Raw genomic sequence first — 24,764 nt, 5'->3', positions numbered from 1 at the left:
CACACAGCCATTAATGTCTAAACCGCTGGCAACAAAAGTGAGTACACCCTTAAGTGAAAATGTCCAAATTGGGCCAAATTAGCCATTTTCCTCCCCGGTGTCATATGATTCGTTAGTGTTACAAGGTCTCAGGCGTGAATCGGGATCAGGTGTGTTAAATTTGGTGTTATTGCTCTCACACGTACATACTGGTCACTGCAAGTTTAACATGGTACCTCATGGCAAAGAACTCTCTGAGGATCTCAAAAAAAGACTTGTTGCTCTACAAAATGGGTGTAGACAGAAAATATATTCTCCTGCACTTGTGCTGGTGGTTTTAGTGCAAAATGGTAGTATTTTCAAATGATAGAATATATTATGTGAAGAGAACATGTGTGTCCCGCTGCCTGAACTGACTGGGGGAAGTCTGAAAAAGCTGGGTGATGAGGGAGAAAGGAGGCACATGACCTAACACATGAATCCAGTTGATAAAGTTTATTTTAAACAAATAAATGAATACAATGAAAATTACTACAAGTTCATAAAAACAGGTTACAATATTCTTATTTGATAAAATTATTAAAAAACCCATATAGGCTGAATCAATGGCTAATGTGTTTCGAGGTGATTCCTCTTTGTCAGAGCCTTGGAAGACAGAAAATGATCTGTATCATGTGGTGGATTTATATAGAGAGTGATGACTGTGTGGGAGATGTATCACATGGCAGATGGTGGATTCTCCTCTGTTCTAATGGTGTTCCCATCCATAGCACAACGCTCTATGTAAAACAATACCAGAGATATATATATACATGGTTGAACCATGATAAAAGGTGTATATTAAAAAGTGTATATAGAAACGGTTATTCAATAGAGTAAAAATGTATTTAAATTGTGTATATATACACACACTTTATATATCATACGCACGTCTGCATACATTGAAAGCATACACAATGCAACATATATCAAATAACAAAATGGCCGCTCATTCCTGTGTTTGGAGAAGCACCCGACAAGTAAGCGCCAGTAACTCAGTGGGGTACGTAAATAAAAGTAATGGTGTTATGCATTGTTACAGACATGAAGTGTGAGTATAAAAAACGAAAGCAATGAAGCTGCAAAACTTCTCCTCACTGGAGTGAGTCGATTAACATGCAATTGCAATAGATATAGATAAATATGCAAAGAAGATGTATGAGCATATGTATGTAAGAATACAAAGAGTACAGAATTACCTACATTGAAGCATGGTGATGGGATTGTCATGGTCTGGGGCTGCATGAGTGCTGCCGGCACTGGAGAGCTACAGTTCCTTGAGAGAACCATGAATACAAACATGTACTGTAACATGCTGAAGCAGAGCATGATCTCCTCTCTTCAGAGATTGGGCCGCAGAGCAGTATTCCAACATGATAACGACCCCAAACACACCTCCAATATGACCACTGTCTTTTTTTTTTTTTTTTTAAATTAGTTTTTATTAAAGAGAAGGAGTACATACAAGTCATCGCAGACATAACATCAGAGGAGCAATACAACCAGTAAGCAACAATCACCCAACGAACTACTTAGACTCCAACATGGGTAGCTCAAAAAATGTACATGACTCCCTTCAATTTGTAACCAGAAGAGGAAAAAGAAGAAAGGAAAGTCCAACTAGAAGGAAGAAAGCAGGGGGGGGGGGGGGGGGAAGGGGGCCCAACCGCCAGACTGAAATTTCGGAGGCTAAAACATGATATACATAGCTCATCGAAATACATCAAAACAAGAACCAAACATGGCTACAGCATATTACATTACACAGGACTGGATACCATAGCTGCATACGGGGGTGTGTACTTAAAGGCGACCCAGCAGGCCCAAATCTTTTTTGCAAGGTCTGACTTGCCTCTCAGGGAGAGTGTCATATCTTCCATGTAGTATATATGATCAACTTTGAGCAGCCAGCAACGGAGCGTGGGAATCTTCCTCTGTTTCCAATATCTCGGGATAAGAGTCTTTGCCGCATTGAGAAGATGGGGCGTAATAGAGCGTTTATATGAGCCTGCCGGCTGTTCCGAACAGTGGAAGAGCACATGCCATGGATCATTAGGAACCTCCTGACCCTGAATCTGCTGGATCCAATGTAGAACTGCGAGCCAAAACGGGCGTATACGTGGGCAATACCACCAGATGTGGGCGTGGGAGGCTCGCTCACCGCACTCTCTCCAGCATAGCGGTGAGGTCTGGGGGAAAAACCGGTGTAGCGTTACAGGCGTGTAATGCCATCTGGTCAGAAGCTTGTAGGACATCTCAGCTGTTTTGGCCGACCCCGAAGTGGCGTGTGCCCTGTGAAGAATAGTAGACACTTGGGCAGGAGTGAGTGTCTCATCCAAATCCAGCTCCCAGTTGCGGATAAAAGTAGGTGTCCTGTGAGATTCTAGGGATAGTAACAGGTGGTAAAAATAGGAGACAGGTCTCTCCACAGGTAGGTCACCTGAGAAAGCAGACTCCAGTGGTGTAAGCTCGGATACGGAACGTAGCGGTTTAGGAAGAGATCGAACAAATGCCGACAGTTGGTAGTATTTCCACTGATCCATAGGTGAAATAGGCAATTCCCCCAAAATGGTGGGGAGAGGAAGAACCCCCGGAGGGTCCGGTAAGCTGGTAAAGGAAAGTCTTGTCCCCGAGGCTCCAAGGGACACGTGAGTTAGGCCCCACATTACCGGGCGGAAAATAGTTGTGGCCTGACAAAGACAGTAAAGGTGAGTTATAGAGCCCGGAGCTTTTTTTGTACAAAGAGTCCCACACTGCCAAAGAAGAGGTCGTTAGAGGTGAAGAATCAGCAGACAGAGTCCTATGATGCTTTGGAAGCCACATAAGGTTAGAAAGGTCAGTCCCACCCAACAGCGTTTCCAGCTCGACCCACAATTTAGTATTCATACCATATTTCCAGTCCGAAAGCCTGGCTAGCACAATAGCCCGGAAATAGAATCGAAAATCCGGCACCGCCAGGCCCCCCGCGCTCCGCGGACGCATAAGCAGGGACCGTGGCAGTCGGGGTTTCCTCCTATTCCAGATATACCTGTAAACCATTGAATGTAATATAGTGAAGAACCCCACCGGCACCCCAAAGGGGATCATTTGCAGCAAGAAGAGCACCCTGGGCAGCAGGTTCATCTTCACCACCCCAATCCTACCCATCCAAGAGTGACCCACCTGGGACCACCTCTGTAGGTCTGACCTTAGCGTATTAAGAAGCGGGAGAAAATTGGCTCGGAAAAGAGCAAGTGGATTGGGCGTCAGGTAAATACCTAAATATTTTAGGCGCCGTGTCTGCCAAGTAAAGGGGAAGGATTGCTTGAGAGACGTGGCTACAAGGGGAGGGACCGTGAGATTTAGAATTTCGGATTTAGACATATTTATTTTGAAATTCGAAACCCTGCCAAAAGCTGTAAATTCGGCTACGAGGTTAGGGAGAGAAATCAGAGGCTGTTGCACATAAAATAAAATGTCATCGGCATAGGCCGCATATTTGTGCTCCGTCCCACCCACTACAACACCGTGTATGTTCGGGTTACGACGGATAATAGACAGGAAAGGTTCCAGCGATATTGCGAAAAGTATGGGCGAAAGCGGGCAACCCTGGCGCGTACCGTTATATAGAGTAAAAGGGTCACTGAGAGTACCGTTAACCCTCAACTGGGCCGTGGGATGACTGTAAAGAGCTAAAATTTGCGATCTGAGGGAAGGGCCGACCCCGAGACGGGACAACGTCGCCATAAGAAACTCCCAGTCCACCCTGTCAAAAGCTTTCTCAGCATCCGTGGAAAGCAGCAGGGTGGGCTGGGACCGACGCCGTACAAGCGACATCAGTGTGATGGTGCGTAGAGAATTGTCGCGAGCCTCTCTCCCTGGTATAAAACCGGTTTGATCCCGCGTAATCCATTGTGGGACCAGAGGCAATAATCTATTCGCAATAGCCTTGGCGTAAATTTTGGCGTCGATGTTGAGCAGCGAGATAGGGCGATAGCTTGCACAATCGGCCGGGTCCTTCCCGTCCTTCGGTATGACCGTAACATGGGCATGAATAGTCTCCGGGCGGAGAACCCCCCCGGACAAGGTCACATTAGCGTAATTAGAAAGGTGGGGGAGCAATTTATCCGCATATAAGCGATAATATGCTACTGAAAGGCCGTCCGGGCCGGGTGCTTTGCCCTTCGCCATAGCTCGGAGTGCTCGCAATAATTCCGTCGACGAAAATTCCCCTTCCAGAGCAGCCAGGGCCTCAGCGGAGAGCTGAGGGAGGGCAGCCCGGTCTAGGTATTCCCGAATGAGCCGCCGCCGAGCTTCCCCGTCTGAGTCTATGCGACGAACATGATACAGCTGCTGGTAGAAATCCTGAAATTCCTTAGCAATCCGAGGAGTTTCGTAGGCCATGGACCCCCCCGAGGTTCTAATTTTAGGTATAAACGCAGCGGCTCTCCGTCGCCTAATGGAAGCCGCTAACAACCTACTAGGTCTATCCCCCCATTCGTAGAAGCGCTGGGCTACCAGCCTCGATCTAGACTTCTGGTCCAAGTGCAGGAGGGACTTCAGAGTTTCTCGCTTCGCTGTAAGGGTGTGCAGAATGGGGACTGAGAGGCTCCGTTTATGAATCTTCTCTAGGCTCCTAATCTCCGCAACTAACTGAAGCTGCTGTGCCACCCGTTCCCTCTTTTTCCTGGCCCCCAGTTCAATAAGTTTACCCCTAATAAAGGCCTTGTGCGCTTCCCATAGCACGCCCGGGGAGATCTCGCTACACATATTAGTCTGAAAGTAGAAATCTAGTTCCTCACCCAAAACTTTCCTGTCCGCCTCCTCGGATAAAAGGGTCTCGTTCAACCGCCAAGTAGCAGCCTTGGGCGGCAAAGATTCAACCTTAAGGGTAAACGAAGTCGGAGCGTGGTCCGACAGGGGAGATGTTTCAATGGCCGATTTAACTAAGAGTGGCAGGTGCTGGTGATCGAGAAAACAGAGGTCAATTCTCGAGTAGGTATGATGCACCGGGGAGAAAAAGGTAAAATCACGTTCGCGGGGGTGTGCGATCCTCCAGGTGTCCCTCAACTGCAGCTCATGCAGTTTCGTACGTATGCATTTCAGCTGTTTATAGGACAAAGGCGAACTCCCCCTGGAAGTGTCCAGAGAAGGTTCCAGAGCCGCATTGAAGTCACCCGCCAGGACCACACAACCCCTCGCGAAGTCTCCTAGTTTAGAAAGTGTCGAGGCGACAAAGGAAGCCTGGTGTCTATTGGGGGAGTAAAGAGTAGCTAAAGTGCATGACATGCTGCCCAGAGTGCCCCGGAGAAACAAATAACGGCCAGCCGGATCACATAACATATCATCCAACTTAAACGCGGTACCCCTCCGAAACCCGATGGCTACGCCCTTGGCCTTAGCAATATCCGAGAGACCATAATACCAGGTAGGGTATTTGGGAGAATACAATTTGACGGAAGTGGTGTGGGTGAGATGGGTCTCCTGTAGAAAGACCACATCCCCCCGGAGACGATTCAGTTCCCGGAACAATTGATGTCTCTTCCCAGGGGCATGAAGGCCTCTAACATTAAACGAGATAAAATTCACCGCAGCCATCGGGTCACAGAAAGGGGGCACCCACCTCCCACACCCCCCAACAGCGAAACAACCAAGGCAGATAGGGCCCCCCACACCAGGGGGAAAGGGTTGGGCAGGGGAGGGACGGGGACAAGAAGGAAAACCAAAGGAGAGAAAAGAGAGTAGGGAGAGCGACAGGGAAAGAAACAGAATAGTAGCAACAAAGAAAGCAGCATAGTAGCAGAACTAACCGCACGCAGAAAACTGCAGTGCAGCGGCGGGTCGCGCACCCAGCCCGCGAACCCCGCACCCCCCCCGCGAAGCGGGGCAAGGGCACCGGGACCCCGGGCAAGGCGGCACCCACCAAGAGGGGGGGCGGCGGAAACCAGGCCACCGAGGACAAACCACGCTATCGAGGGCCAGGGTCACGCCACGGCAGTCCGGCACCGGCGCCGCAGATAAACTCACTACATATACATAAACATTTCCAATGAAAAACAGTTAATGAGGGGAACAACGGCAAAATGTAAATTACAGTGATCCAAACAGGGTCGGCAAACAGGGTTCAAGTCCAATCAGGAACTGGGTACGGAGCCAAGAGGCAAGCGATCAGTTTCAGGGCCAGAGACCACAGGGGGTCACAGATATGTCGCACAGCCCGGCAAAAGCTCAGACAGCTGGCGGGGTAGAGCCGGGGAAGGCCCCAGAGATCAAGCATTGATGGGTATCCGGGACTGCAAAAACTAGCAAAAAGGAAACAGCAAGAACTTGGGAAAACAGAAAAGAACAGCGTCCCGCTGTGGCAAAACACGAGCAGCAAGGAAGGTAATCCAGAGGCCAATAAAGGAAAACCAAGTCAGTGGCAAGTACTAGGGAATCAGCTTCCCGATTGCAGGATCCAAGGTGTCTGTGAGGACCGGAGGGAGAAAGGACACAGGGATAACCACACATTATGCCGGTCAGGGGTGCCCCTGGGAAGCCAGATCCGCAGCCAGAGGCCTCCGGCCCGCTCTGTGCCATTGACGGTCAGAGAGCTTCGGTGGTGGCGGGAGGACATCAGTCCAACCCGGTAACTCAGGTACTTCAAGGTTCAGGTCAGCACAGAAGCGTGGTAAGTCTTCAGGAAACCTTAGGACAGAGGTCTTGCCGTTGACAGAGGCGATTAAAGCAGCAGGGAAGCCCCACCGGTACCTGATAGAGGCAGACTGTAGAAGCTCCGTGAGGGGGCGCAAGGCTCTACGCCTATCCAAAGTCTCTTTGGCCAGGTCCGGATATAAGGTGAGAGAGGCGCCATGGAAATCAAATGGCGTGGCATCCCGGGCCTTCTTCATAATTAGTTCTTTATCCGGGTAGTGATGAAGTCTACAGATGATATCTCGTGGAACCTCCGCAGTCATGGAGCGAGGTCGGAGGGCCCTATGGACCCGATCAATCTTCAACGGCGCGTCGGGCGCCTTGCCGAGAAGGCTGTTAAAAATGCCCCTGACTGAAGGCAAGAGGTCGTCGTCTCCGGTCGCCTCCGGAAGGCCACGAATCCGAACATTGTTGCGTCGGTTTCTGTTTTCCTGGTCCTCGATTTTATATAGAGCCGTACGGTGGGCGATCGTAAGTTGACGGGTAGTCGTCTGAAGCGATCGAATAGCAGACGCGTGTCTATCCAGTCGTTGTTCCGTCTCTTCCACACGTACCAGTACCTGTTATAAGTCCGAACGGACCGCCGACACTTCCTTCCGAATCGCTCGTTCAAGGTTCAATAGCATCGAGGCGAGGTCGGCCTTAGTCGGGAGATCACTCACCCTGGTAGCTATCTCGGCAGGGCCGGCCAATTCTCTCTCATCCTCCGATTCGGCCGAGGTATCGGGCGAGCGGGGTCTACTCTCCGGCCTAGCTGAAGAGGCGGGGGTGAGTATCGGCAGCGTGCTGTGCGGCGTGCGGCCTAGGCCGTCATGGTCCGGGACCTCCTCGGACTCCGTGGCCAAAAAACGTTTGATGTTGCCAGAAGCTGAGCCCTTCTTGGGCAGGGACTTGCCCGTTTTCCTCCCCATGCCTGGGGCAAGCAGTAGTGAGGGGGATCTAGTCAAATAAGATCAATTATCCGCGCCGATGCCGGAGCTCCCGCGAAGCACGTCTGCTCTAGTGCATCGCTAGGCTACCATGACCACTGTCTTGCTAAAGTAGCTGAGGGTAAAGGTGATGGATTGACCAAGCATGTCTTCAGTCCTAAACAATATTGATCTTCTGTGGGGCATCCTCAAATGGAGGGTGGATGAGCGCAAGGTCTCTAACATCCACCAGCTCTGTGATGTCATCATGGGCCCAATTTGGACATTTTCACTTGGGGGTGTACTCACTTTTCTTGCCAGCGGTTTAGACAATAATGGCTGTGTTAAGTTATTTTGAGGGGATAGGAAATTTACACTGTTATACAAGATGTATACTCACTACTTTACATTGTAGCAAAATGTAATTTCTTCAGTGTTGCTACATGAAAAGATATAATAAAATATTTACAAAAATGTGAGGAGTGTACTCACTTTTGTGAGATACTGTATATCTGAAGATATTGCTCAGACTTTTCAAGAGTACTATAAGACATTTTAAATTATTTCTCACAGCGAGCTCCCATTAGGGGTGCTGGGCTGATCCCCTGAGGCCTTTGAGCCTTCTCTTTTTCTTGGATACTCGAGGTCATGCCTCTCCTCAGGTTTATATTTTGATAGATCAGATTTTTTGCCTCTAGAGGTCCCAGGGTTTGTTTTGTTACACTTGTATTTGTAACATTCAGTTGGCCGACTAGTCTCGGATGTATTCTATGAACTTATGTCTGCACCTATCATATAGTTGTACTTTTTCTTTGAAAACAAATAAATTCTTTGAAATTTAAATTATTTCTAATCCCTTCATGGTATCTACCAACAAACACGAACTGATGGGCTAATACATTTTGAATACGGTCCTTCCAAGATTACATCAGGACACTGTCGACTCACTGAAAATGCCTTTCACTATAAGGGAGATTCAAAAAACAATTAGGCACTCCCACCAGGCAAGAGCCCAGGTACCAATGTTTTTTCTTGTTTTTTTTTAATGTTTTTATTGAGAATATTCAAAAATACAAGACTGGACAAACATAGTCCAAAACTAGTTTGTATACAAAAGAGAATGACCAATATAAGGCAACATTACATTACACACATCCTTAACGATTTGTCTAACAGCTTCCATCCCTTTTGCCTCCCGCATCCCGTATGGGATCAGACTGTGCGAGAGGTAGCCAGGTTTTTCTGCCCAAGATTTCTGAATCATTTAGTGCATCCAAAAAGGGGGTGTTCAAAAAGTAAAGAACTTATAAGTCAAAGCTCTGGACCTATAGTACAAAGAGCTTCTCAACCATTTGAACTGTGTGCCCAGGTGAGAAAAGTGAACTCCTTGCCACCTTTTCTCATCTGGGCTAACTTGTAGGAAAAAAAAGCAGAGAAAGTGCAGAGTGTTGGCCTTTATGGGTTTATGCCTGCAGCAAGTGCAGCGAGGAAGTTCAAAATGGGAAGGAAGAGTTAAAAGAGAGGTTTGAAAACAGGGGGTGGGGGGAGCTGGCGATTAATTCAGGAAAGGATAAGAATGGATTTCACAGAAGGCTGGAGAGAAGGGGGGCTTGGCTGTGGTGTCAGTAATGTGAGTGCCTTTGGGCCTCAATTCAGGGGTCAAAGAGGGACCCCAATATGTGTGGCCCAAGATTCCCAAGTGATTTTAAATTTATCAACCATGTCATATATGGTGTTGGAGATTTTTTCTTGGGACATTATCCAGGCGATTTTTTGTTTGGTCAAGCGGTAGGAAACTGTGAGGGCTTTTCATACCCGGGCAATAGTCAATTTGGCCCCTAAAAGAATAAAGCGAATTAGGGCTTAGGTTGGTTTGGGGTTTTTTGGGCTCTGACGGTTGAGGAGTGCATTGTAGGGTGTTGCTGAACCGCAATTCCCGTGGTTTTACGGATTAGGTTAAAAATTCTGTTCCGGTAGCCTCTGATTCTGGGGAACTCCCACAAAATGTGGGAGAGTGTGCCCAGGTGGCCACAACTTCTACAGAGTGGGGAAGATTGGGGTTAATATTTTGCTAGACGGGTAGGAACTGGGTACCAGCAGGACATGACCTTGAGACTGGCTTCTATTAAGGAATTATTCAGGATCCCCTTAAATGAATGCGCAAAGTTAGAATGCCACATGTCAAGGTCCCAGTTAAACTCAAGGTCATGTTCCCAGCTCAACATATAGGTCGCTTTCTCTGTAGGCCCGGATGGGGCTGAATATATCAGGGAGATACCCCCTCTTGTGTCCATGGCTGAAGAGTGCCAGTGTTCGTATGGAATTACAGATAGCAGCTCTGCGCTACTTTTCCATATCAAATGTAGGAAGTGTGCCAACTGGTAATATCTAAATTTTTCAGAGGTGGGGCATTTCAAGTTTGGAAACACACTAGCTTAATGTGAGGGGACTGTTTGAGTTGAAAAAGTGCCAAATTCTAGTGCCAAAGCGTCAAACCCCCGGTGACGGTGAGAAGACCCCCCAAGACGGAAGACCACCGGAGCTGTGCAATAAATTATTTTGAAACCTTGTGTTGTGTTTTATTTACTTTTTTTTCACCAGGTGAATGGGTAGGGGTACATGGTACCCCAATACTCATTCACATAGGGTGGGGATCCGGTATCTGGGGGCTTCTTAAAAGGGGCTTCAGGATTCCGATAAGCCCCCCGCCCGCAGACCCCTACAACCAACGGACAGGGTTGTCGGGAAGAGGCCCTTGTCCTCATCAACATGGAGACAAGGTGCTTTGGGGAGGGGGGCCGCAGGGCGCCCACCTTCCCCCAAAGCACCCACCCCCCATGTTGAGGGCATGTGGCCTGGTACGGCTAGGGGGGCGCTCACTCATCCCCACCCCCTTTCCTGACCGGCCGGGTTGCGTGCTCGGATAGGGGTCTAGTATGGATTTTGGGGGGACCCCCCACGCTGTTTTCTTCGGTGTAGGGGATTCCCCTTAAAATCCCTACCGGACCTAAGGGCCTGGTATGCCTCCGGAGGGGGAACTCGTGCCATTTTTTTTTTATTTGGTGTGCAGTTCTCCCTTAGGATTCATACCAAATACAGTGCCTGGTATTGGCGAGAATCCAATTCGGATCCCCGCACCAGTGTGAACCCAGCCTCAATGTCAGCGATGCTTGTCACTTATCAGGAAAGGAAAAACATTTTTCCTTTCCCGATGCGAGCCGGCTCGGGTGCCAATCTCGCCGATAAAAGTGGTGAGATTGACACAATATCGCGGTCACCTACTGTAGCAGACCTTGCATTTTTAGAAAAAATAATACTCATGCCAGAATTTTGGCAATAAGGCTGTAAGATACCTCTTTATGCATTAAGGAACATAGAATGTCTAAGTAATTTAATCACTAATAATGATCTTGATGATAAGAAATTCATTGCGTACAATACGCCTATTATCAATTTGTATTAGAATCCTTTTATTGGCACATTGCTTCCCCCGAATTTCAAGAGCCACTATTAAAGGAAATAACTCTAAATGAACTATGTTCTTTGTAGCATTTAATTTTACCCATCTAGAAGGCCATTTACCGCAGCACCAATGCATCTTCCATGCTGCCGAGAGGCCACAACAACACCCATTGCATCTGTAAAAACTCAAAATCTGCAGAAAATATGAAATTGTCTTGGAAAAAAGAGCAACCATTATAGCTGTCAAAAAACTTTATCCACACTAATAAATTTATTTTAGCTCAGAAGTTAGCCTAACATGCGCAAACGAGAATTTGATGCCTAAATGACCAGATAAAGTCGACGCAAAAAGGCCCTGCCCACTGGCATTATGCGAGACGCAAAGGCTAATAAACCTAATAATGGCTGTAGTTCTTTTAATTAAACTTTTTTTTCTTTTTTTTTTTTTAAATCCATGAATTTTAATGTATCTATTTTTTGCTGTGTCAATATTAATACCTAAAAAATGTATTGAATATGTGGGAAGCATTGTTTTTTCAGCTGCCAAAGGAACACCAAAGTATTCAGCAAAAGCTGAAGCATGAGATAACAGATAGGGGAGTAGGCAGGACCTATAAATAGGAAGTCATCCAGATAATGTAGGATTCCTTCATATCCAGACTCAAATGTTACCATCCATTCCAAAAGCGTGGCAAATTTTTCAAAGTAGGCGCACGATATTGAGCTGCCCATAGCTAGGCACATATCATAATAAAATTTATTTTCAAAATGATTACCTAATGAATTATATGCTTTTCGGGAACGATTGGTAATAAACGGAAAGCCACATTTACATCCATCTTGGCTAACGCAGCTGCTCTACCGAATTTTCAGATTTTATGTGCAGTATGAAACTGAAGACAAACTTTCTTCAATCTCCTCATTTAAAGATGCCCCTTTTCCAACTGCATCAAGTGACCTTCTAGGAATTTCCCAGAGGTCACGTGATTCATATCCCAGTCTCCTGAATCGCATTTTAAACCTATTTCAATTTTTGCATATTTAAAGTGGTACTACCCTATATTGTCGTCACTTGCTATAAGCAACAAATTGTTCCAAGCAGGAAATGACCTACGCACTCTCCTTACCTCTCAACATGCTAAATTGCTTTGGGAAGTGTGAGTGAACTTCTATGCCTCTGGTAACAAGGCTTGCCAATCAAGTCAAACAAAAAACAAATAAACAATGAATTCCCTACATACTACACCCAAACCATGGCGGGAAACTTTATCACCCCAAAGGTATAGTAAATTAGTTTTTCTCCATAGCTCCTTATACAATTTGCAAAATGACCCATCCACGATACAACCCACCGTACCAAGAATATTAGAATTTCTGAAATCTATTAAGCTTCCCAAACTTGCACTAACACAATTCAAAACTCCTAATACATAGATCACTGAACAAGAAATTTAAACAGTTATTCATACCCTTCCACACAAAAAAGCCCCAGGCCCAGATGGATTTTCAGCCGAATACTAAAAATTATTCTCCTCTACCTTGACTCCTTACTTGAAAAAAACCTTTGACGCTACTATGTCTTCTGGCAAGTTTCCAGAAGAAATGTTATCTGCTAATTTTTTAACCTTGCCAAAACCAGGGAAGGAGTCGGTATCTCCCCAAAATTTCTGTCCAATATCCCTATTAAACACTGACCTAAAGCTATACACCAAAATTATGACACAACAATTAACCCCTATCATGCCACATTTAATCCATGAGGACCAGGTCAGAGTTACGCTGGCATGGCAAGCAGCAGATGCTACCTGTATAATCATCAATCTTTTACACTACTCTGAAACTACAAAAACACCCACCCTCTTTTTAGCCCTAGATGCTGAAAAAGAATTCAACAAAATCCACCAGGGATATCTACAACAAACTCTACTAAAATTTGGATTCAACAGAAACATTCTGTCGGCCCTCTTGTCACTCTACACAAATCCCAAAGCCCGAGTTTTTGCAAATGCAGAATTCTCCGACAAGTTTCAAATAACAAACAGAACAAGACAGGGGTGCCCCCTATCCCCCCTAATCTTTACCCTACTAATGAAACCACTAGCCCAAAAAAATTGAGACAAAGAATCGATCTCTGGCATAACAATCTCAAAAGAAACCTATAAAATCTCCCTCGTCGCAGATGACATCATCTTGACTTTAACAGATCCAGCTTCTTTCCTGGTGGAAGTGTCCCTTCAATGGGTTACCTCACACATGTCATACCTAGGAATTTCCTTAAATGCCACCACAGCAAACCTCTACTTAAAAAATTACATTCCACTCTTAACCTCCTGCAAACTAGACCTCCAAAAAATTGGCAAACATTATCTGTCCTGGGAAGGCAGAATAGCGGCCCTCAAAATGATATTCCTGCCCAAAATATATATTTTCAGAGCACTTTTAATATATGTTCCTCCTCCCTTCTTTAAATCCATCAAGGGTATTTTCAGTTCCTTTGCCTGGGCAAAAAAAAACCTAGATGCCCATACAACACACTATCCCACCACAAACGAACTGGGGGGGGGGGGGGGTGGGGAGAGATTCCCAGATGCAAAAGATTCTTATGCGACAGTGATCTTAGACCACATCAGACATTTGTTTAACCCCTCTTCTAAACAATAATAGAGAGCCATAGAACAGAACTTTGTCATTGAAGACGATCTCAGCACCCTCTTAAGCCCCATACACACGATCAGATTTTCTGCTGATTTTTTCCTTCAGATTTACCAAAACCATATACTATGAGGTCAAACCTTAGGAATTTCAATTTGTATGCAATCAGCCAGGCCCTTGCACTACATGGTTTTGGTAAATCTGAAGACAAAAATCAGCAGAAAATCTGATAGTGTGTATGGGGCTTAATATGCATATGACATCAATACCAACTGCTTCAAAACTTTACATCCAACTTTAATTACTATCCCCACTCCAGTGGAAATGCTCAACGTTCTATTACCCCATCTCATTTCAGCCCGTGGATCCCAATGAAACATATCAACCTGCTGGAACTTGTGCAAAATAAAAAGTTCCCTCCCTTCATGAAGATCATATAGGCCTAAAAGGAGAATTTGGGTATAATCAAATTGCTTTCTATTTAAAGAAAAATCCCATCAATGCAATACACCTCAATAAACAAGCCTGGTCATTCTGGACCTTCATCGACCCTACTTCAAAAGGTATAGCTTTAATATATAATCTCTTACATTCTCAATCAACATTTTCAAAAAAATCTGCCCACCTAAGATGGGAGCAGGACCTACAAGAAATATTCACTGACTGCCAGTGGCGATCAGCCATACACTATAATGCTACCTCCACGAAATGCACAAACTACTGGGAACTAGCCCATAAATTCCGCCATAGTTAGTACTTTATCCCAGTACAATTAGCTAAATTCACAGACATAGCTAATAACAAGTGTTGGCGCGAATGTGGCTGTACAGAGTCCCTGCTCCATATCTTATGGCCATGCCCGCACATTTGTAGTTTTTGGAACAAAGTGTTTACACTGATAGACACAACATGGTGCATTAGACCCCCTTCAGCAGCCCTGACAATTTTGAGTCTAGGAATTGAAAAATACCCACACACTAATGCCGCGTACACATGACTGGACATTCCGACAACAAAATCCATGGGATTTTTTCCGACGGATGTTGGCTCAAACTTGTCTTGCATAGACACGGTCACACAATGTTGGAAATTCCGAACGTCAAAAATGTGGTGACATACGATGATCCGATAAAATTGAAGTTCAATAGCCAGTGGGGCTGTTTTGCTTCATTCCAAGCATGTGTAGAACTTTGTGCTTCGGAATTGTGTACTAGGGATGAGCTGAATACCCCCCCCGGTTCGGTTTGCACCAGAACCTGTGAATGGACCGAAAGTTTACGTGAACTTTAGAACCCCATTAAATTTATGGGACTCGAAAGTTCAAAATCAAAAGTGCTAATTTTAAAGGCTAATATGCAAGTTATTGTCCTAAAAAGGGTTTGGGGACCCGGGTCCTGCCCCAGGGGACATGTATCAGTGCAAAAAAAAGTTTTAAAAATGACGTTTTTTCAGGAGCAGTGATTTTAATGATGCTTAAAGTGAAAAAAAGTGAAATATTCCTTTAAATATATCGTACCTGGGGGGTATCTAACACTATCTATAGTATGCCTGTAAAGTGGCACGTGTTTCCCGTGCTTAGAACAGTCCTGGCACAAAATGAAATGTTTAAAGGAATAAAAGTAATTTAAAGATGCTTGCGGCTTTAATATAATGTCTGGTCCCTGCAATATGGATGAAAATCAGTGAGACAAACGGCATGAGTTCCCCCCTCCGCAGTCCATTAACAGGCCCTTTGGGTCTTGTATGGATATTAAGGGGAACCCTGCACCCAAATTAAAAAAAGGAAAGGCATGGGGCCGCCAGGCCCTATATACTCTGTACAGCAGTATATAGGCGGTGAAAACAAGGCAGGGACTGTAGGTTTGTTGTTAAGTAGGATCTGTTTTTAATTTTGAACTAGTAAATTTTTAAAGTGTAGTTCCAGCCAAAAATTTATTTTTAAGCTTTTTGGAAAACATAGGAAAGAGTTATCACCCCTGTAACATTTGTTTTGCTGTCTGTGCACCTCTTCAGAAGATTTCACCTCACTTTCTGTCCCAATGACAAATGTCTTTTGAAAATCTGGGGTTTTTAGTGAAACAAGGATTGGTGATAAAGCATCAGTGGAGAGGAAACACGTTTTCCCCATATCAACTCTTACAGGAGAGAATTTCTCTTCCTAGGGGTAGATTTCATCTCACTTCCTGTTGTCTCCTTCCGTTTGCAAGTAGGAGTCGTTTGAAAGTTGGATGTTTGAAAGTAGGGGCCTGTCATATATGCTCTGCAGAAATTTGGGCCTAAGGTACTGGTGTTGCGACAACACTGTAAGCCCTCACAGTTACTCTGCTGTGAACTATTATATCAAGAATTGTAATTACATGCCATTGTTGAACAGTGGTAGAAAAATTGGGCCTTTGGTGGTGGTGGTACTGGTGCCACAACACTGTAAGTCCTCACAGTTACTCTTGGTGGGCGCTGGAACAGGCCTTGATGTGAAATATTACATCAAGAATTATAATTACATGTACCTGTTAAACAGGGGCAGAAAAATTGGGCCTTAGGCACTGGTGCCACAACACTGCAACACCTCACAGAAACTTTAGTTGGAGCACAGGAATGAGCCCTGCTTCAAAGTATTGCATCAAAAATTGTAATTACACGCCCCTATTAAACAGGGGCTGAAAAATTTGGCCTTAGGCACTGGTGCTGGTGCCACAACACTGCAACCCCTCACAGATACTCTAGTTGGAGTGCAGGAATGAGCCCTGCTGAAAAGTATTGCATCAAAAATTGTAATTACACGGCCCTATTAAACAGGGGCTGAAAGAGTGGACCTTAGGCACTGGTGCTGGTGCCACAACACTGCAACCCCTCACAGATACTCTAGTTGGAGTGCAGGAATGAGGTCTGCTGCAAAGTATTGCATCAAAAAATGTAATTACACGCCCCTGTTAAACAGGGGCTGAAAAATTGGGCCTTAGGCACTGGTGCCACAACACTGCAACCCCTCACAGATATTGTAGTTGAGCACAGCAACAAACCCTCCTGCAAAATATTGCATCAAAAATTGTAATTACACGCCCCTGTTAAACAGGGGCTGAAAAATTGCGCCCAAAACCAAAAATGTTCTTATAAGCTATCAGCATGATCATTGAGGAAGAGGATAGTCACTCAGCATAACAGGATAGTCACTCAGCATCAGCATAGGCAGTCTTGAAGGGATCTGACATTTAAAAAAAATTTGGTTACATCAGCATCAGGTGCTTGGTATCTGGTGGTGATCCAAGACTGATTCATTTTTATGAAGGTCAGTCGATCAACTGAGTTGGTGGACAGGCATACCCTGCGATCGGTTACAAAGCCTCCAGCAGCACTGAATGTGCATTCCGAAAGAACGCTGGATGCAGGACAGGCCAGTAGCTCAATTGCATACTGTGCAAGCTCTGGCCAGTGATCCATCCTCAAGACCCAGTAAACCAGAGGATTTTCGGTGGGAAAGGTGTCCAGGTCTGATCTTGCCCCTAGGTATTCCCGCACCATGTAAATCAGACGCTCGTGATGGCTGCTAGAACCAATCATACCTTGGGGCTGCGGACTAAAAAAATTGTCTGAGCGCATCGGTCAGATGGCCACCTTTTCCACCACTCCTTCTGTGACTGAACGAAGCCTCAGCAACATGTTGTTCAGGACCAGGAATTTGTAACCTCCCAGTCTCTGGGAACGCATTGCACAGACCTTTCTGCTAGGCCTCCTGAAGATGTTTCATCCTCTGCTCCCTCAGCGACGGCAAGATAAGGTCCGCAACCTTACCCTTGTAACGTGGAGCAAGGAGGGTTGCCAGTCAGTAATGATCCTTCTCCTTGATCCGACGAATACGAGATCCTTCCGCAGGCTTTGCAGGATCAGGGAGGCCATACAGAGTAGGTTAGCTGAGGCATTCCGGTCTGGAGTCCTCTGGGTCACTAAGGACAACATGATCCGCAGCCACCTCCTCCTAGCCACATACAAGTCCATGGGTTTCTTGGGACTGTAAATGATCCCTTAAAGACTGCTGCTGAATGCTAGGCTCCACCTTCATTCTGACATTATCCTCCTCCACCTCCTCCTCCTTGTCCTCTTCCTGTGTGATTGTGAGACATAATTGGCCAAAGCCACCCTGCGCTGTGATTGGCCAAAGCATGCACTTATAAAAGGATGCAGATACTGCAACTTTTTTCATAACACAGAAAGTGGATTCGTTGATTAAAATGAATTAGTCCCTCCCATTCAGAAACAATCTGCACAAGACAAGATCCAAAAAAGATCTAATCCTTCAGAGCAGAAAAGGCTAGGAATCTGTAACAAACAAACTACTTGCAATATACAATGATCACCCAGAAGTGATTGTTTTTTTGTTTGTTTTTTCTCAACAAAAGTGGAGTTACTCTTTAAGCGGCCCTAGAGTGAGCATATGTAATATTCAGTTTAGCTCACAGAAAATGTCTTTCTTAACATGAGGGATTGCCAGATCACTAACTAAAGCTGAAGCTTAATATACAGATGTAATCACTGGGATTCTGTGCTTATCTGTGCCATACAAGTGGTTCATGGCTGTGATAAGGGCCAGAAGGGTGCTGTACATAGCTTCCTGAATACATTACAGAATACTGCCTTAGTACTCCTCTCGTGGGCTGGCTCATGGGCTCAGTAGTTTACAAACATCAAAATACCAAAACACCTTGATGGGTGATTGCCAGTCTGGGGCATGCCAACATGTGATGCTGAGTGTCCAAAATTGAAAGAACTTAAAGGTAAGGCTGAGGTTCAGCTTAGGTTCTGGTTGCTGACAGTTTGTCTATAAATGTTAAAGTTCTGTTTTGGTTATTTGTATCTAACTTGTTTTTTTTTTGTTATATGACAGGACCACCGGTGAATGTCACATGCAACATATTTGTAAACAGCTTTGGGTCAATTGCTGAAACAACCATGGTAAGTGATTAAAAATATTGCTAAGCTTTACACAAGTACATAATCAGTAGTCCTATACACCAAGAAATATCATATCTCAGTTAAAGGTGGCCTCAACTGCTTTTATCCAGGGTTATTTACAGGTTTGGAATAATAAAATGCAAAATCTGTTTGAGCTTTGCACATAAAATATACAGTTTTTGCCTTGATGAAACATTTCAACACAATGTCATTGTATTGGTGTAGAGAGCTGTGATCTAGCAGAAGTGTACTACAGCTCTAGAGTATCAAAAAATGATGTAATTGCAATTAAAATACCAACTATCAGAACACAGCTATGACTTGCAATGACCTGTCTTCTGTATAGATCAAGAACATAGTATAGGCTCAGCTAATTAAATGTCATCATGAAAAAGATGTCTGTCTTGAATTTTGATAATAAAAGTAAACTATTAGTTTAACGAATGGAGCACAATAAAATAAACATTGCCCAGTAAACTATATGTTTACAACTTTCACTGCTGCTGGCTTCTGCTCTCTCAGGGCTGCTTTCCGTAAACACTGAAAGAGAAAGGAGCCACCTTGAAACCTGGCCAGCAGTAATTGTACCAGGACTGGAACATAGGCAAGGTTATTTGAAGAATAAGGGAGCTGCATACTCAGTGAGTAATTAAATCAGCTGCCCTTAATATTTTAAGGTAGGGTTTAATAATACTTTACGATCAGAATTATCTGCCAGCAAAAGACCGATGAGAGCATTTCAATTGAAAATGTGACCATGTGTATTCTCCATTGGAATTTAGCTGGCCAAATTAAAAAATTTGAGAGCATGTTCTCAATTTTTCCAACGGAAAAACCTTCTAACGGAAATTCCGTTCGCGTGTATGTAATTCCGAGGTGCAAAAACTCACGCATGCTCAGATTCAACTATGAGATGGAAGCTATTGGTTACTGGGTATTGAGCTTCCTTTTTCTAGTCCCGTTGTAGGTCACCGCTTTCTTGACAGTCGGAATTGGAGTGACCATGTGTATGCAAGACGGAATTCCGTTGGGAAAACCATCAGAGCTTTTTCTGACAAATTCTGATCGTGTGTACGCGGCATAAGAGTAGTATTTATTTGCATGGTGAATGGGACAGTATTTGGTAGTTTTTGATCTCAATTGTGATGCTTTCTTTTTGCTATACTTTTTAGTAAATATGTAATGGATGTAATGTATGGTCTATTAATAAAAAAAAGTCATACACATTTCCTAACAAAGGGATAGAAGAAGAAGATAAATTGTCCTTGCGGAAAGATCTTCATTACTGTTTGTCCCAGCAAAGGAAATTCACACTCAATATCTGTCCTGGTAGCCAGGAATTGCTTTCTGCTGTGTCTCTAGGACAAGCAGAGAATGTCTCCACCAGAACAAAAACCAAACACAAAAGAAAATGACAGGGGTTCTAACCCTTTTCTACTATGGCAAAAGCTTATGATGCACACTGCATTAGCAAAATAAACATCCTCTAGTAAGGATAGGTTCCCATATATAGATCTCCTTCATTTGAATGAGCTGCTGTATCTACAGGAAATGCAGAGTAAATTCCCAGACCCTTTTCCCAAAATGTACCCGCAGGGCAGCTGCACAGAACCTTGTGGTACTGCGGCACCATGTGATCTTGCACACACAAAAACGTGCTACGATTTCAGGTGTGTGAGGGTGCCATTAGGAATTAATGTCACCCCTACATGTCTGCTAAAAAGCAGCTAATTTTGGCTGCATGAGTCTGCGGGTTTGGGAACACGTGTAATTTACAAACATTCCCACATCCATAGTAAAGTGAACCTAGACTAAGGCCGCGTACACACGGGCGGACTGTTCGCCCAACTTTGTCCGCTGAACAGTGTTTCAGCGGACAGTCCGCTCGTGTGTGGGCTTCAGCGGACAGTTTCAGCGGACTGTCTGACGAACAAAGTCTTACGGAATTTCCGTAAAACTGTTCGCTGAAACTTTGTTTCAGCGGACAGTCCGCCCGTGTGTGGGCCAGTCCGCTGTACTTTCGAAATGAGCAAACTGTTCCCGCCCGGAGAAAAGTCCGCTCATTTCGAGCGCGTCTCCAGGTAGGCGGGGCCCGCGAAGGAGATGTCGCGGGCTCCGCCGCCTGGTATGAACTTAAAGGGGAACCTCAACGCCGAAAAAAATCGGCGTGGGGGGTCCCCCCAAAGTCCACAACAGACCCTTGTCCGAGCACGCTACCTGGCCGGCCAGGAAAGGGGGGCGAGCGAGCGCGCCCCCCCTCCTGAGCCGTACCAGGCCGCGTGCCCTCAACATGGGGGGTGCCTTGGGGAAGGGGGGGCCGCGTGGCCCCCCCCACCCCAAAGAACCTTGTCCCCATGTTCATGAGGACAAGGGCCTCTTCCCGACAACCCTGGCCGTTGGTTGTCGGGGTCTGCGGGCGGGGGGCTTATCGGAATCCGGGAGCCCCCTTTAATAAGGGGGCCCCCGGATACCTGCCCCCCACCCTATGTGAATGAGTATGGGGTACAATGTACCCCTACCCATTCACCTGTAAAATAAAAGTACCCAAAAAAAAACACAACACACGAGATAAAATACATTATTGCACAGCTCCGGGGGTCTTCCGTCTTCGGGGGGTCTTCTCGCCGGACTCCTCCGCTATCTTCTTGTAGCTCTTTTGCTAGCGGAGGAGTCTGGCTTTCTTCCTCGCCGCCGGCCTCTTCTCCCGACTTCGGGGGTCTTATCCCCCTCTTCGGTTCTTCTTCTTCTTCTCCTTCTTCTCCAGGAGATGTTGACTCAACGATATCTCCGGCCGCAATGCCAGGGACGCCCTGCGCTGCCACTTATATAGGGACAAGGGGCGGTGTCACATGGCTTTATGTCACATGGGTTGGTCACATGGGTTGATGTCACATGGGGACTGTGACATCGTAAGGGGACGGGGTCACCATGTGACACCAACCCATGTGACATAAAGCCATGTGACACCGCCCCTTGTCCCTATATAAGTGGCCGCGCAGCGCGTCCCTGGCATTGTGGCCGGAGAGAGCGTCGAGTCAACATCTCCAGGAGAAGAAGGAGAAGAAGAAGAACGGAAGGCGGCGGCGACAGAAGACCGGGCCACCGCCTGTAAAAGAGCTATAAGAAGGCGCAGTGGCCCGGCAGAAGAACCAAAGAGGGGGACAAGACCCCCGAGGTCGGGAGAAGAGGCCGGCGGTGAGGAAGAAAGCCGGACTCCTCCGCTAGCAAAAGAGCTACAAGAAGATAGCGGAGGAGTCCGGCGAGAAGACCCCCGGAGCTGTGCAATAAAGTATTTTATCTCGTGTGTTGTGTTTTTTTTGTACTTTATTTAGGGGCCGGTATCCGGGGGCCCCCTTATTAAAGGGGGCTCCTGGATTCCGATAAGCCCCCCGCCTGCAGACCCCGACAACCAACGGCCAGGGTTGTCGGGAAGAGGCCCTTGTCCTCATCAACATGGGGACAAGGTGCTTTGGGGTGGGGGGGCCGCGCGGCCCCCCTTCCCCAAGGCACCCCCCCATGTTGAGGGCACGCTGCCTGGTACGGCTCAGGAGGGGGGGGCACTCGCTCGCCCCCCCTTTCCTGGCCGGCCGGGTAGCGTGCTCGGACAAGGGTCTGTTGTGGACTTTGGGGGACCCCCACGTCGATTTTTTTCGGCGTTGGGGTTCCCCTTTAAGTCCATACCAGGCGGCGGGGCCAGCGACGTCTCCTTCGCGGGCCCCGCCTATCTGGAGACCCGCTCGAAATGAGCGGACTTTTCTCCGGGCGGGAAAAGTCCGCTCATTTCAAAAGTACGGCGGACTGGCACACACACGGCTGGATTGTCCGCCGAAATGCGAGTACGGCGGGCAGATTGATGTGCAACACGGCATTCTAAGTCCGCCATACTTTCGGGTCAAAAAAGTATGCCGGAGGCTACACACGGGGATTGTTTGGCGGACTTGAGTTTGCCGGACTTTTCCACCTGATTGTTTGATCGTGTGTACGTGGCATTAGACATCTGTTATAGTCCCATGTGAGTTCCTTCTGTATAGCAGGTACTAGTGGCAGCCTTTCACAGAATTAGCCAGCTCTAGAAGATCAGGATAAAATGAAAAAGGAGAGAAAGCACCATCTAAGTGCAGCATATAAGATACAATTTGAATAAATAAATGGTTATAAAAACTCAAGATCTAAAATGAATACAGACTCATCAATAGCGTACACCGTTGTGACCATCCAGTCCTACAGGAATCACTCGTGGCAGATGGAACTGTCAGATCTGGTGAGGGGAGCCAAAGAAGCTGGATCGTATCCCAAGACCACCTCACGCTGTTCTGAAGTGCATCCAAAACACACTCACACTCATCCTCTCTATTTGATGTGACATCAAATAGAGAGGATGACCCAGTGTATGACTCAGGCAGACTACTCGCTCAGAGCTGACTGCTCCTTTTACAGGCCTAGTCAGATATTGCCACTGTTCCTTTCTTTAGCAATAGGGAGGGGGTGGAGGAGTGAGTCGATTCAGGTGGACTTCAATGCCCTGCAGATCTTGTGGAAAACACAGCACTACTACCTTAGCCCAACAACTTAAAATCTTCACAGCAAAAAACTAACATTATTGTCCTGTCTCTCCATCTCACCAATCAGAGAAAATTCTCTGCTTTATAAATAGACCATTAACAGTGTTCTGACTGTGACAGTAGATTTCTTTACACTAAATGGCAACGTTCTTGAAAATAAGTTATTTTAGTTCCCTAATGGCAGGTAATGTAAGGCTGTTAGACCTTGAAGGACAACAAAACAAACTGAGCTTTAGTGAATTCCAGGAAATAAGCTATGATTGCAGGATCAAAGAATATGTCTGCAAGCAGCTGAAAAAATACAATAAATATTGAAAAAAATTGATATAAATTATTATATTATTATTAAGTTCTGCATATGTTTGTTTTTGGTCAAAGGGGAAAGCACATACAGTATCTCACAAAAGTGAATACAAGCCTCACATTTTTGTAAATATTTTATTATATATTTTCATGTGACAACACTGAAGAAATAAGACTTTGCTACAATGTAAAGTATTGAGTGTACATCTTGTATAACAGTGTAAATTTGCTGTCCCCTCAAAATAACTCAACACACAGCCATTAATCTAAATAGCTGACAATAAATGTGAGTACACTCCTAAGTGAAAATGTCCATATTGGGCCTAAAGTGTCATTATTTTTTGTGGCCACCATTATTTTCCAGCACTGCCTTAACCCCCTTGGCCATGGAGTTCTCCAGACCTTCACAGGTTGCCACTGGAGTCCTCTTCCACTCCTCCATGAGAGGAGACCATTTAAGGATACCCCACAGATGCTCTATAGGATTTAGGTCTTGAGACATGCTTGGCCAGTCCATCCCCTTTACGGTCAACTTTTTTTAGCAAGGCAGTGGTCATTTTGAAGATGTGTTTGGGGTCGTTATTATGTTGGAATACTACCCTGCGGCCCAGTCTTTGAAAGGAAGGAATCGTGCTCTGCTTCAGTATGTCACAGTTCATGTTGGCGTTCATGTTTCCCTTAATGAACTGTAGCTTGCCAGTGGCAGCAGCACTCATACAGCCACAGACCATGACACTCCCACCACCATGCTTGACTGTAGGCAAGGCACAATTGTCTTTGTACTCCTCACCTAGTTGCCACTACACACACTTGACACCATCTGAACCTAATAAGTTTACCTTGGTCTCATGAGACCACAGGACATGGTTCCAGTAATCCATGTCATTAGTCTGCTTCTCTTCAGCAAACTGTTTGCAGGCTTTCTTGTGCATTATCTTTAGAAGAGATTTATTTCTGGCATGACAGCTACGCAGACCAATTTGGTGTAGTGTGTGGCGTATGGTCTGAGCACTGACAGGTTGGCCCCCCACCCCTTCAACCTCTGCAGCAATGATGGCAGCACTCATATATCTATTTCCCAAAGACAACCTCTGAAAATGGTGCTATGGTCGACCATAGCGAGTCCTGTTCTGAGTGGAACCTGTCCTGTTAAACCTCTGTATGTCTTTGAGCCCGCAGACACACTGTAAAGCTGGGCATACACCAGCAGAATTTTGTTTGAACATTCATATAGAAATTA

At 45.8% G+C, this 24,764-nt stretch overlaps 1 protein-coding gene across 1 annotated transcript in view; it reads left to right on the top strand.

The window, feature by feature from the left end:
- GLRA3 (glycine receptor alpha 3) overlaps window positions 1–24,764 on the top strand; it is a 378,874-nt gene that overhangs the window by 118,461 nt on the left and 235,649 nt on the right. The window contains exon 3 of the mRNA XM_077477223.1: window positions 18,592–18,659. Within this exon, the coding sequence (XP_077333349.1) occupies window positions 18,592–18,659 (68 nt within the window). The remainder of the gene's footprint in view (window positions 1–18,591; window positions 18,660–24,764) is intronic.

The sequence above is a fragment of the Lithobates pipiens genome, unplaced genomic scaffold, assembly GCF_037356315.1.
Source record: "Lithobates pipiens isolate NorthernLeopardFrog02 unplaced genomic scaffold, aLitPip1_a1.2 Scaffold_13, whole genome shotgun sequence".
Classification (NCBI taxonomy): Eukaryota; Metazoa; Chordata; class Amphibia; order Anura; family Ranidae; genus Lithobates; species Lithobates pipiens.
This window is presented reverse-complemented; position numbering and strand designations above follow the sequence as displayed.